General features: G+C 37.9%; 1 protein-coding gene across 1 annotated transcript in view; it reads left to right on the forward strand.

Annotated features, from left to right (window-relative positions):
- Window positions 1–12,814, forward strand: part of LOC122891044 (ankyrin repeat domain-containing protein 26-like) — a 260,505-nt gene that overhangs the window by 240,948 nt on the left and 6,743 nt on the right. Inside the window, exons 29-30 of the mRNA XM_044226425.1 lie at window positions 828–1,042; window positions 3,119–3,347. Of these exons, the coding sequence (XP_044082360.1) occupies window positions 828–1,042; window positions 3,119–3,347 (444 nt within the window). The remainder of the gene's footprint in view (window positions 1–827; window positions 1,043–3,118; window positions 3,348–12,814) is intronic.

Here is a 12,814-nt window from a genome sequence, read left to right on the forward strand (position 1 = left end):
AAAATGCTTTAATTCATTTTACTGCAAATTACATTTTGGTTATATGCAGTGTAGAGTTTTCCTCTACTTCCTTTATAGCAATTTGGTAAATTTCTGAAAGCATTTGTTCCTTCCCTTTAAAAATTTCAGTTTTCATTATTATTCACATTAAATTGATCTTTCAGAATGATTCACAGTAGAAAGTCATTTTATTTTTTAAGACCAGTTAGTATAAAACAAGGCTATTGAGAGGAAAAGAAAAAACTGTGCTTTAAAAATTTTGACCATGGGGTACATGGGTGGCTCAGTCAGTTGCTTGTTTGGGCTCCATTCTGGGCATTCCTACATAAAAGAAATGGTACCATACTTGGATTATTCCTTTTCTTTATATTAAATATCTTATTTATTTATTTGGAAAGCATGAGTGGGGGATGGACAGGTAGAGAGAAAATTCCAGGCATATTTCATGCTGAGTAGGACACAGGGCTTTCTCTCAGGACACTGAGATCACTATCTGAGCAGAAAACAAGAGTCAAGCACTCAGATGACTGAGTCAGCCAGGCACCCCAGGTACCTCGATTATTCTGAAGTTGTATTGTTCACTTTTTAAAAAATTTAAATGATTTTATTATTCTTTGAATTATCAGATTGCATGAGTTCTAATGTAAGAATGAACATTATTCACATTTAATTCAATTTCACATTAATGATAAATATTTTACATTTCAGCTTTTTTTTCCACTTTAAAAATTGCTCTCTGAATCATTGACACAAAACTAAAAGAAAGAAATATACTGTAATTACCCAGGTTGTAACAATTTTAAAACTATGCTTTTGATTTGCTTTAGACGCAAGTAGCATTTCAAGAAAGCGTAGCACAGTTAAGAGAAAATAATAATGCTTCAGTAAGAAGTCAAATGGAACTCAGAATTAAAGAGCTGGAATTTGAATTATCCAAAATGAAAAGTTTTCAAGACGTTACTAAAACAGAATTGGACATATACAAGCATCTCTACCTAGAAGAAGTAACACATCGAATGTCATTGACAAATGAACTGAACAAGTAAGTTAAAACAATCATAGAAAGTAGAGTTAGCTTATTAATTTGCCTCTAAACCATAATTTTTTGGAGCCACGTTCATGAGATCAGTAGTAAGTGAAAGCCAACTAGATAGTATAATTTTTTTTCTCCAATTTATTTATTTTAAGAAAAACAGTATTCATTATTTTTTCACCACACCCAGTGCTCCATGCAAGCCGTGCCCTCTATAATACCCACCACCTGGTACCCCGATCTCCCACACCCCCGCTATAATATTTATTTATTAATGTTAGTTTATTTTTGAAGAGTACATCTTTAACCCAAAAGGTCAAGTTGGAAATGGTAGATTCCACCTCCAGTACCCTGGTATCTGTGTTATAACCTAATTGCTTCTGGAGCTGTTTCAGTTCTTTCTGATCATGACTCTGCCATCTACTAGTTCTCTAGCCATTGTTCGTCTAAATTTTTCCTCAATGCCAAATGATCAATCTCTCTGAGGTAATGTGTGAAATATACAAGAGTGGTGAAACCCAATATTTGAAAAATGTCTTTGAGGGATTTTTAAAATTTTTATTTTCCTTTAAAGGTTTTACATATTTATTTATTTATTTATTTATTTTTATTTTATTTTTTTAAATTTTTTCCCAATTTATTTATTTTCAGAAAAACAGTATTCATTATTTTTTCACCACACCCAGTGCTCCAAGCAAGCTGTGCCCTCTATAATACCCACCACCTGGTACCTCAACCTCCCACCCCCCCGCCACTTCAAACCCCTCAGACTGTTTTTCAGAGTCCATAGTCTCTCATGGTTCACCTCCCCTTCCAATTTACCCAAATTCCCTACTCCTCTCTAACGTACCTTGTCCTCCATGCTATTGGTTATGCTCCACAAATGAGTGAAACCATATGATAATTGACTCTCTCTGCTTGACTGATTTCACTCAGCATAATCTCTTCCAGTCCCATCCATGTTGCTACAAAAGTTGGATATTCGTCCTTTCTGATGGAGGCATAATACTCCATAGTGTATATGGACCACATCTTCCTTATCCATTCATCCGTTGAAGGGCATATTTATTTTTTTAAACTTTTTTTAAAATTTATTTATTTTCAGAAAAACATTATTCATTATTTTTTTTCACCACACACAGTGCTCCATGCAAGCTGTGCCCTGTATAATACCCACCACCTGGTACCCCAACCTCCCACCCCCCCTGCCACTTCAAACCCCTCAGATTGTTTTTCAGAGTCCATAGTCTCTCATGGTTCACCTCCCCTTCCAATTTACCCAAATTCCCTTCTCCTCTCTAACGCCCCTTGTCATATTTATTTGACAGAGAGAGAGAGAGCAAGTGAGCACAAGCAGAGGGGAGCAGCAGGCAGAGGGTGAGGGAGAAGCAGGCTTCCCGCTGAGCAGGGAGCCCAGTATGGGGCTCAATTCCAGGACTATGGGGTCCTGTCCTGAGCTGAAGGCAGATGGTTAACCGACTGAGCCACCCAGACCCCCCAGGATGGTTTATTTTTGCAGCTCTAAACTGGTTTACTAAATATAAGTATGTATCATGGCATCCCCAAGAATCTTTAAGTACAACTATTCCAGAAGGCAGCAGGTATAACCTGTTAGGCCATGGACATCACTGATAGCCATTTCTCTCTCTCCTTAATTTGAATTACTTGTTAGGTAGGAACCCTAGAGATACATGGACTTCTTTAGAACAGTTTTAAACCTATAATTATACATAGTAGGTCTGCTCTGTCACATTTATCATGTTAAAACACTATTTAATGGCACATTTTGTTTACTATTATGGAGACTTAAAAAAATGCAAGTAGGGACGCCTGGGTGGCGCAGTTGGTTGGACGACTGCCTCCGGCTCAGGGCGTGATCCTGGAGTCCCGGGATCGAGTCCCACATCAGGCTCCCAGCTCCATGGGGAGTCTGCTTCGCTCTCTGACCTTCTCCTCGCTCATGCTCTCTCTCACTGTCTCTCTCTCTCAAATAAATAAATAAAATCTTTAAAAAAAAATGCAAGTAATTTAGGATGATTTGGGGAGAAATGAAATACTACGTATTGTGTTTTGTAATCCTAACAGGACTAGTGAGAGGCTGGCCGAGACCAGTACCAAACTTCTGGTGGAGAAACAGCAAAAGCAAACTTTGCTTGACACTATTAATATGAGGCCAGCCCTAGATCTGCCTTATGGTAGAAATGTTAATAATAGTTCACTATTCAATAGAAATGTTGCTCTAAGAGAAAACGTGGTGGTTCCTACCTCAAACTCATGGCGTTCAAGTAATGACATTGAGACTTTCTTGTTCAAGGTTAGTTATATTATCTTACCTTTTTTTCCTTGGGTTTCAGATTTCTCATATAATTTTTGTTTTTCATTTGGTAAGATTCTGAGTTGCTTAGCTAACTATTACATACTAAGTAAAAGTCATAATTATTATTGCTGATAAAGAAATGAGACATAAATTTTGATTATTTTCTTTGTTCCTGGAGCTCTTTCAAGAGATACCTATTATTATCTTTATTCAATAATTAAAACTAAACTGGCATATTTATTATTTTTTCAAGATTTTATTTATTTTAGAGAGAGAGTGTACAAGAGGGGGAGAGAGTGTGAGATTCTCAAGCAGACTTCCTGCTGAGTGTGGAACCCTACATGGGGCCCAGTCTCACAACCCTAAGATCATAACCTGAGCCGAAAACAAGAGTCAGACACTTGACTAAGTTACCCCGGCACCTCAAAATGGACACATTGTAAATTTCTTGAAAACTTACATCTAAATTCGATTTTAGAAAGTAAATATTATTGCTCACGAATGAAATCTATACTTAGATGCTTTGAAAAATTTCCTGGTTGGCAATTGTTCATAACAATTTTAAAGTTTGCTGTTACCCATTTTTCCCACCCCTGTGTATATGTCAACAATAAGAATCCAAACACTTAGTCAAATATGGATAATTATTATTTAAAAGAATCCATGATAAGTCCTTTTTATGAATTAAATAAACTTGTAATGCTAAAAAGATTAATTTTTCTTTTTAAGTTGTAATTGTTATCGTTTTCTTACCTGAGAGTACATCCTTAATTGTTGTCTTACTTGGAGCATTTTTTAAAGCTTATAACACTTCTATTTCAATTTTTTTTCCAATTTATTTATTTTCAGAAAAACAGTATTCATTATTTTTTCACCACACCCAGTGCTCCATGCAAGCCGTGACCTCTATAATACCAACCACCTGGTACCCCAACCTCCCACCCCCCCGCCACTTCAAACCCCTCAGACTGTTTTTCAGAGTCCATAGTCTCTCATGGTTCACCTCCCCTTCCAATTTACCCAGATTCCCTACTCCTCTCTAACGCCCCTTGTCCTCCATGCTATTTGTTATGCTCCACAAATAAGTGAAACCATATGATAATTGACTCTCTCTGCTTGACTTATTTCACTCAGCATAATCTCTTCCAGTCCCGTCCATGTTGCTACAAAAGTTGAGTATTCATCCTTTCTGATGGAGGCATAATACTCCATAGTGTATATGGACCACATCTTCCTTATCCATTCGTCCATTGAAGGGCATCTTGGTTCTTTCCATAGTTTGGCGACTGTGGCCATTGCTGCTGTAAACATTGGGGTACAGATGGCCCTTCTTTTCACGACATCTGTGTCTTTGGGGTAAATACCCAGGAGTGCAATGGCAGGGTCATAGGGAAGCTCTGTTTTTAATTTCTTGAGGAATCTCCACACTGTTCTCCAAAGAGGCTGCACCAACTTGCATTCCCACCAACAGTGGAAGAGGGTTCCCCTTTCTCCACATCCTCTCCAACACATGTTGTTTCCTGTCTTGTTAATTTTGGCCATTCTAACTGGTGTAAGGTGATATCTCAATGTGGTTTTAATTTGAATCTCCCTGATGGCTAATGATGATGAGCATTTTTTCATGTGTCTCATAGCCATTTGAATGTCTTGATTAGAGAAGTGTCTGTTCATATCTTCTGCCCATTTTTTGATGTGTTTGTCTGTTTCGTGTGGGTTGAGTTTGAGGAGTTCATTATAGATCCTGGATATCAACCTTTTGTCTGTACTGTCATTTACAAATATCTTCTCCCATTCCGTGGGTTGCCTCTTTGTTTTGTTGACTGTTTCCTTTGCTGTGCAGAAGCTTTTGATTTTGATGAAGTCCCAGAAGTTTATTTTCGCTTTTGTTTCCTTTGCCTTTGGAGACGTATCTTGAAAGAAGTTGCTGTGGCTGATATCAAAGAGATGACTGCCTATGTTCTCCTCTAAGATTCTGATGGATTCCTGTCTCACGTTGAGGTCTTTTATCCATTTTGAGTTGATCTTTGTGTACGGTGTAAGAGAATGGTCGAGTTTCATTCTTCTACATATAGCTGTCCAGTTTTCCCAGCACCATTTATTGAAGAGACTGTCTTTTTTCCACTGTATATTTTTTCCTGTTTTGTCGAAGATTAATTGACCATAGAGTTGAGGGTCCATATCTGGGCTCTCTACTCTGTTCCACTGGTTTATGTGTCTGTTTTTATGCCAGTACCATGCTTTCTTGGTGATCACAGCTTTGTAATAAAACTTGAAATCAGGTAAGGTGATGCCGCCAGCTTAATTTTGTTTTTCAACATTTCCTTAGCGATTCGGGGTTTCTTCTGATTCCATACCTGAATATGAGGAAGTAACTAAAACACATTCCTGGCCTGCAACTAGGTGGTTTTTTGACCTCAGGGAAATTACAATCTCTCCGAGGCCTTTTTGTCTCTTACGTGAAATTAGGGACGTTGACTAAGTTAGTGACTTTTATACCTCTGGGGAAAAATTGTTTTTTCCAAAGAATAGAACTTATCTTTTTTTTTTTTTGCATTAAACTGTATTATATAAAACAGAGACAAGTAGAGCTGTTTAGCTAAAGGCGAGATAAGACTACACCTGTAGACTTCCTTGTCCCTCAATCCTGCTGTGTCCCAGGGGACCCTTAGATTTCTATGAGCCATAGTTTTCAAACTAACATTTATGAGAAAATTCTTCGTTAATAATTCTTTGAATTAATTTTTGCTGATACATTGCACGTTGTTTTTCTGTGTATAATTTTCTTACCCTCCTATTTTTTTTGATAAGTGGAAAAGTATAAATAAAATTGCAAATGTGTTCTCCTTATTAGTGGACTTCAAGCTATTTCCACCATCTAAACACAGTTCTCACTTGGAAATAATGATCACAGAAGTAAATATTTAGGATAAGCTTTTGGGGAAAAGACAATAACATCACACTGGTAATTCCTTAAGTCATGTCATATAAAAAAGTGTCTTATATGTTACATAGTATTTATTAATGCTTTATAAAATTGCTTCAGTAAATGTTTCTCCCATCAAGTGGTATTGAGTTATTAATTTTACAAGGCTGTCTAGTAATGTTGTCATATTACTAATTTTATAAGGCCTGAATATAATGTTATTGTCCAAAAGTGGTATGATTCCTCAAAAAATTAAAAATAGAAATGCAGTACCATTCAGCAATTCCACTACTGGGTATTTACCCAAAGCAAATGAAAACACTAATTTGAAAAGTTATGTGCACCCCTATGTTTTTTGAAACATTATTTACAATAACCAAAGTATGGAAGCAACCTCAGTGTCCATCAATAGATGAACAGATAAAGAAGATGTGTGATACATATACAATGAAGTATTTATTCAGCTATAAAAAAGAATGGGATCTTGCCATTTGTGACAACATTGGTAGACCTAGTATTTTTCTAAGTGAAATAATGCAGAGAAAGGCATATACCATATGATTTCACTTCTGCATGGTATCTAAAAAACCAAACTACTAATAGCCTACTAGTGACTGGAAGCCTTACTGATAACATAAATAGTTCATTAACACAGTTTTTTTTTTACATTACATGTATTATATACTATATTCTCATAATAAAGCTATAGAAAAAATGTTATTGAGAAAAACACAAGAGAAACTACACTAAAATACTGTATCAAAAAAAGTCCATGTGTAAGTAGAGTAAACCTGCACCCTTCAAACCCATGTTGGTCAACGGTCAGCTGTATATTACAAGCATTCCCATCTAGAATTTTCTTACTTAGACCTTTCTTATAAAAGGTACCCTCTCATTGAATGCCCCAAATGGGGTCTAATGTAGGGTACTGAGGGGTGCCTGGGTGGCTTAGTTGGTTAAGTGACTGCCTTCAGCTTAGCTCATGATTCCTTGGTCCTGGGATAGAGCCCCACTGCAGGTTGTCTGCTAAGTGGGGAGTCTGCTGTTTCCTCCCCCTCTGCCTCTTCCCCCACTCGTGCTCTCTATCTCTCATTCTGTCTCAAATAAATAAATCAATAAAATTGCTGATATAAACATTGGGGTGCAGATGCCTCTTTGGATCAATATATTTATATCTTTGGGGTAAATCCATAGTAGTGCAATTGCTGGGTCATTGGGTAACTCTCTTTTCAGCTCTTTGAGGAACCACCGTACTGTTTTCCAGAGTGCCTGCACCAGTTTACATTCCCACCAATAGTGTAAGAGGCTTCTGCTTTCTCTGCATGCCTGACAACATCTGTTGTTTCCGGACTTGTTCATTTTAGCCATTCTGACAGGTGTGAGGTGATATCTCATTGTGCTTTTGATTTATATTTATTTCCCTGATGCCAAGTGATGCTGAGCATTTTTTTTAAATCTGTTGCCCATTTGTGTGTCTTCTTTGAGAAATGTCTGTTCATTTCTTCTACCCATTTCTTGACTGGATTGTTCTTTGGGTTTTGAGTTTGATAAGTCTTTATAGATTTTGGATACTAGCCCCTTATCTGATATGTCAATTACAAATACCATTTTCCATTCTGTAGGTCATCTTTTAGTGTTGTCAGTTGTTTCCTTTGCTATGCAAAACCTTTTTATCTTGATGAAGTCTTTGTTTCCCTTGCCTTTGGAGACGTGTCTAGCAAGAAGTTGCTTTGGCCAAAGCCAGAGAGAATACAACCTCGGTTCTCTTCTAGGATTATGATGGGTTCCTGTCTCACATTTAGGTCTTACATCCATTTTGAATCTTATTTTTATGCCCCAAATGGGGTCTAATGTAGGGTGACAAGATGGTCCAGTTTCATTCTTCTGCTTGTGGCTGTCCAGTTTTCCCAACACCATTTGTTGGAATGACTTTCTTTTGTTCCATTGGACATTCTTTTCTGCTTTGTCACAGATTAGTTGACCATAGAGTTGAGGGTCCATTTCTGGGCTCTTTAATCTATGCATGTGTTTTTGTGGCAATACCATACTGTCTTGATGATGACAGCTTGGTCATAGAGCTTGAAGTCTGGAATTGTGATGCCACCAGCTTTGGTTATCTTTTTCAACATTCCTTTGGCCATTTGGGATCTTTTCTGGTTCCATACAAATTTTAGGAATATTTGTACCAGCTCTGAAAAAATGTTGATGGTATTTTGATAGGGATTGCGTTGAATGTATAGATTGCTCTGGGAAGCATAGACATTTTAACAGTATTTTTCTTCCAATCTATGAGCATGAAAGGTTTTTGCAATTTCTTTGGGTCTTCCTCAGTTTCTCTCATGAGTGTTCTATGGTTTTCAGAGTACCAATCCCTTGCCTCTTTGTTTGGGTTTATTCCTAGGTATCTTTATGGTTTTCGGTGCAATTGTAAGTGGGTTTGACTCCTTAATTTCTCTTTCTTCTATCTCATTGTTGGTGTATAGAAATGCAACTGATTTCTGTGCATTGATTTTATATCCTGCCACTTTGCTGAATTCCTGTAGGACTTCTAACAATTTTTGGATGGAGTCTTTTGAGTTTTCTACGTAGAGTGTCACGTCATCTGCGAGGAGTGAGAGTTTGACTTCTTGATGATTCAGATGCCTTTATTTCATTTGTTGTCTGATTGCTGAGGCTAGGACTTCCAGTACTAGTTGAACGACAGTGGTGAGAGTGGTCATCCCTGCCGTGTTCCTGACCTCAGGGGTAAAGCTCTCAGTTTTTCCCCATTGAAAATGATACTCACTGTGGACTTTTTGTAGATGGCTTTTATGATATTGAGGTATGTTCCCTCTATCCCTGCACCATGAAGAGTTTTAATCAAGAAGGGATGCTGTACTTTGTCAGGTGGTTTTTCTGCATCTATTGAGAGTATCATATGGTTCTTGTCCTTTCTTTTATTAATGTATTGTGTCACACTGATTGATTTGCAGATGTTGAACCACCCTTGCAGACCAGGAATAAATCCTACTTGGTCACGGTGAATAATCCTTTCAATGTACTGTTGGATCCTGTTGGCTAGTATCTTGGTGAGAATTTTTGCATCCGTGTTCATCAGCAATATTGGTCTGTAATTCTCCTTTTTGTCGGGGTCTTTGTCTGGTTTTGGGATCAAGGTAATGCTGGCCTCATAGAAAGAGTTTGGAAGTTTTCCGTCATTTTTATTTTTTGAGATAGCTTCAGAAGACTAGGTATTAATGCCTCTTTAAATGTTTGGTTGAACTGTCCAGGGAAGCCATCGGGTCCTGGAGTTTTGTTTTTTGGGAGATTTTTGATGACTGTTTCCGTTTCCTTGCTGATTATGGGTCTGTTCAGGTTTTTCTCTTACCATTTCTTCCAGATTGCCTAATTTGTTGGCAAGTAGTTGTTTATTATACGTTCTTAAAATTGTTTGTGTTTCCTTGGTGTTGGTTGTGATCTCTCTTCTTTCATTCATGATTTTATTAATTTCGGTCCTTTTTCTTTTCTTTTTGCAAAGTCTGGTCAGGGGTTTATCGATCTTATTACTTCTTTCAAAGAGGTAGCTCCTAGTTTTGTTGCTATATTCTACTGTACTTTCGGTTTCTATTTCTTTTATTTCTGCTCTGGTCATTATTAATTCTCTTCTCCTGCTGGATTTAGGCTTTCTTTGCTGTTGTTTCTCCAGCTCCTGTAGGTGGAAGGTTAGGTTGTGTATTTAGGACCTTTCTTGTTTCTTGAGAAAGGCTTGTATCGCTCTATACTTCGCTCTTCAGGACTGCCTTGGCTGCATCCCAAAGATTTTGAGCAGTTGTGTATTCATTTTCCTTTGTTTCCATGAATTCTTTTACTTGTTTGTTAATTTCCTGGTTGGCCCATGCATTCTTTAATAGGATGCTCTTTAGAGTCCATGTTTTTTAGTTTTTCCCAAATTTCCTCTTGTGATTGAGTTCAAGTTTCAAGGGACTGTGGTCTGGAAATATGCAGGGAATGATCACAGACTTTTGGTACCGGTTGAAACCTGATTTGTGACCCAGTATGTGATCTCTTTTGGAGAAAGCTCCATGTGCACTGGAGAAGAATGTGTATTCTGTGGCTTTAAGATGGAATGCTCTGAATATATCTGTGAAGCCCATCTGGTCCAGTGTGTCATTCAAAGCCCTTGTGTCCTTGTTGATCTGCTTAGATGACTGGTCCATTGCAGTGAGTGAGGTGTAAAAGTCCCCTACTATTTATTGTATCATGTTCGATGTGTTTCTTTAATTTTGTTATTAGTTGGCTTATGTAATTGACTGCTCCCATGTTGGGGCATAAATCTTGAAAATTGTTAGATCTTCTTTTTGGAGAGACCCTTTAATTATGATAGCGTCCTTCCACATCTCTTATGATGGCCTTTGGCTTAAAATCTAGCTTGACACAGACACTTCTCCAATGAAGACATACAAATGGCTATCAGGCACATGAAAAAATGTTCATCATCATTAGCCCTCAGGGAGATTCAAATTAAAACCACATTGAGATATCACCTTACACCAGTTAGAATGGCCAAAATTAACAAAACAGGAAACAACATGTGTTGGAGAGGAGGTGGAGAAAGGGGAACCCTCTTCCACTGTTGGTGGGAATGCAAGTTGGTGCAGCCTCTTTGGAGAACAGTGTGGAGATTCCTCAAGAAATTAAAAATAGAGCTTCCCTATGACCCTGCCATTGCACTCCTGGGTATTTACCCCAAAGATACAGATGTCGTGAAAAGAAGGGCCATCTGTACCCCAATGTTTATAGCAGCAATGGCCACAGTCGCCAAACTATGGAAAGAACCAAGATGCCCTTCAAAGGACGAATGGATAAGGAAGATGTGGTCCATATACACTATGGAGTATTATGCCTCCATCAGAAAGGATGAATACCCAACTTTTGTAGCAACATGGACGGGACTGGAAGAGATTCTGCTGAGTGAAATAAGTCAAGCAGAGAGAGTCAATTATCATATGGTTTCACTTATTTCTGGAGCATAACAAATAGCATGGAGGACAAGGGGTGTAAGAGAGGAGTAGGGAATTTGGGTAAATTGGAAGGGGAGGTGAACCATGAGAGACTATGGACTCTGAAAAAACAATCTGAGGGGTTTGAAGTGGCGGGGGGGAGGTTGGGGTACCAGGTGGTGGGTACTATAGAGGGCACGGCTTGCATGGAGCACTGGGTGTGATGAAAAAATAATGAATAATGTTTTTCTGAAAATAAATAAATTGAAAAAAAATCTAATTTGATAAAAGGATTGCCAGCCCAGCTTTCTTTTGATGTCCATTAGCACAGTAAATGGTTTTCCACCTCCTCACTTTCAATCTGAAGGTGTTATTGGATCTAAAATGAGTCTCTTGCAGACAGCATATTGATGGGTCTTGCTTTTTTATCCAATCTGATACCTTGTGTCTTTGGATTGGGAATGTGGCCCATTTACTTTCAGGCTAACTATTGAAAGATATGAATTGAGTGCCATTGTATTACCTGTATCATCATTGTTTCTGTACATTGTCTCTATTCCTTTCTGGTCTATGATACTTTGGGGCTCTCTCTTTGCTTGCAGGATTCCCTTTAGTATTTCTTGCAGGGCTGGTGTGGAGGTCACAAATTTTTTAATTTCTTTCTGTCCTGGGAACTCTTTATCTCTCCTTCTATTTTGAATGACAGCCTTGCTGGTAACGTATTCTTGGCTGCATATTTTTCTGGTTTAGCACCCTGACTATACCATGCCAGTCCTTTCTGGCATGTCCTGAGCTGCTCTCTGGATTTTCTCTTTGTCTCTGAAATTTGCAAGCTTCACTACTATATATCAAAGTGTTGGCCTATTCTTATTGAAATTGAAGGGGTTTCTCTGTGCCTCCTGGATTTGAATGACTTTTTTCTTCCACGGGTTATAGATGTTCTCTGCTGTAATTTCTCAGATATACCTTCTTCCACACACCCTTTCCTCCTCTTCTGGGATCCCAGTATTCTAATATTGTTTTGCTTTATGGTATCACTTATCTCTTGAATTCTCCCCTCCCCTTGAATTACTGATCCAGTAATTGTTTATCTCTCCTTTTTTCTCAACTTCTTTATTCTCCATCATTTTGTCTTCTTTGTCACTACTTCTCCTTTCTGTGTCATTTATCCTAGCAGTTAGAGCCTCCAATTTTTAAAATTTGAAATAGTTAATATTTATTAGTTAATTATAGCTCAGTAAGTGTGTAAAAGATAAGTAGGGTTTTATTTCTCCATTACCCATTATGTACGTGATGAATTTTTTAAAATTTCTATTCAATTAGCTGATATATGATATATCAGTTTCAGATATAGTGTTCAGTTAACCATCAGTTGTATGTAATACCCAGTGCTCTACACATCACATGCCCTCCTTCATGCCCATCACCCAATTACCCCTACCCCCATCCCACCTCCCCTTCAGCAAATGTCTGTTTCCAATAGTTAAGAGTCTCTCATCATGATTTGTCTCCCTCTTTGATTTCTTCCATTTAGTTTTCCCTACCTTCCCCTATGATTCTAT

Source organism: Neovison vison, chromosome 12 (genome assembly GCF_020171115.1).
Source record: "Neovison vison isolate M4711 chromosome 12, ASM_NN_V1, whole genome shotgun sequence".
In the NCBI taxonomy this organism is placed as follows: domain Eukaryota; kingdom Metazoa; phylum Chordata; class Mammalia; order Carnivora; family Mustelidae; genus Neogale; species Neogale vison.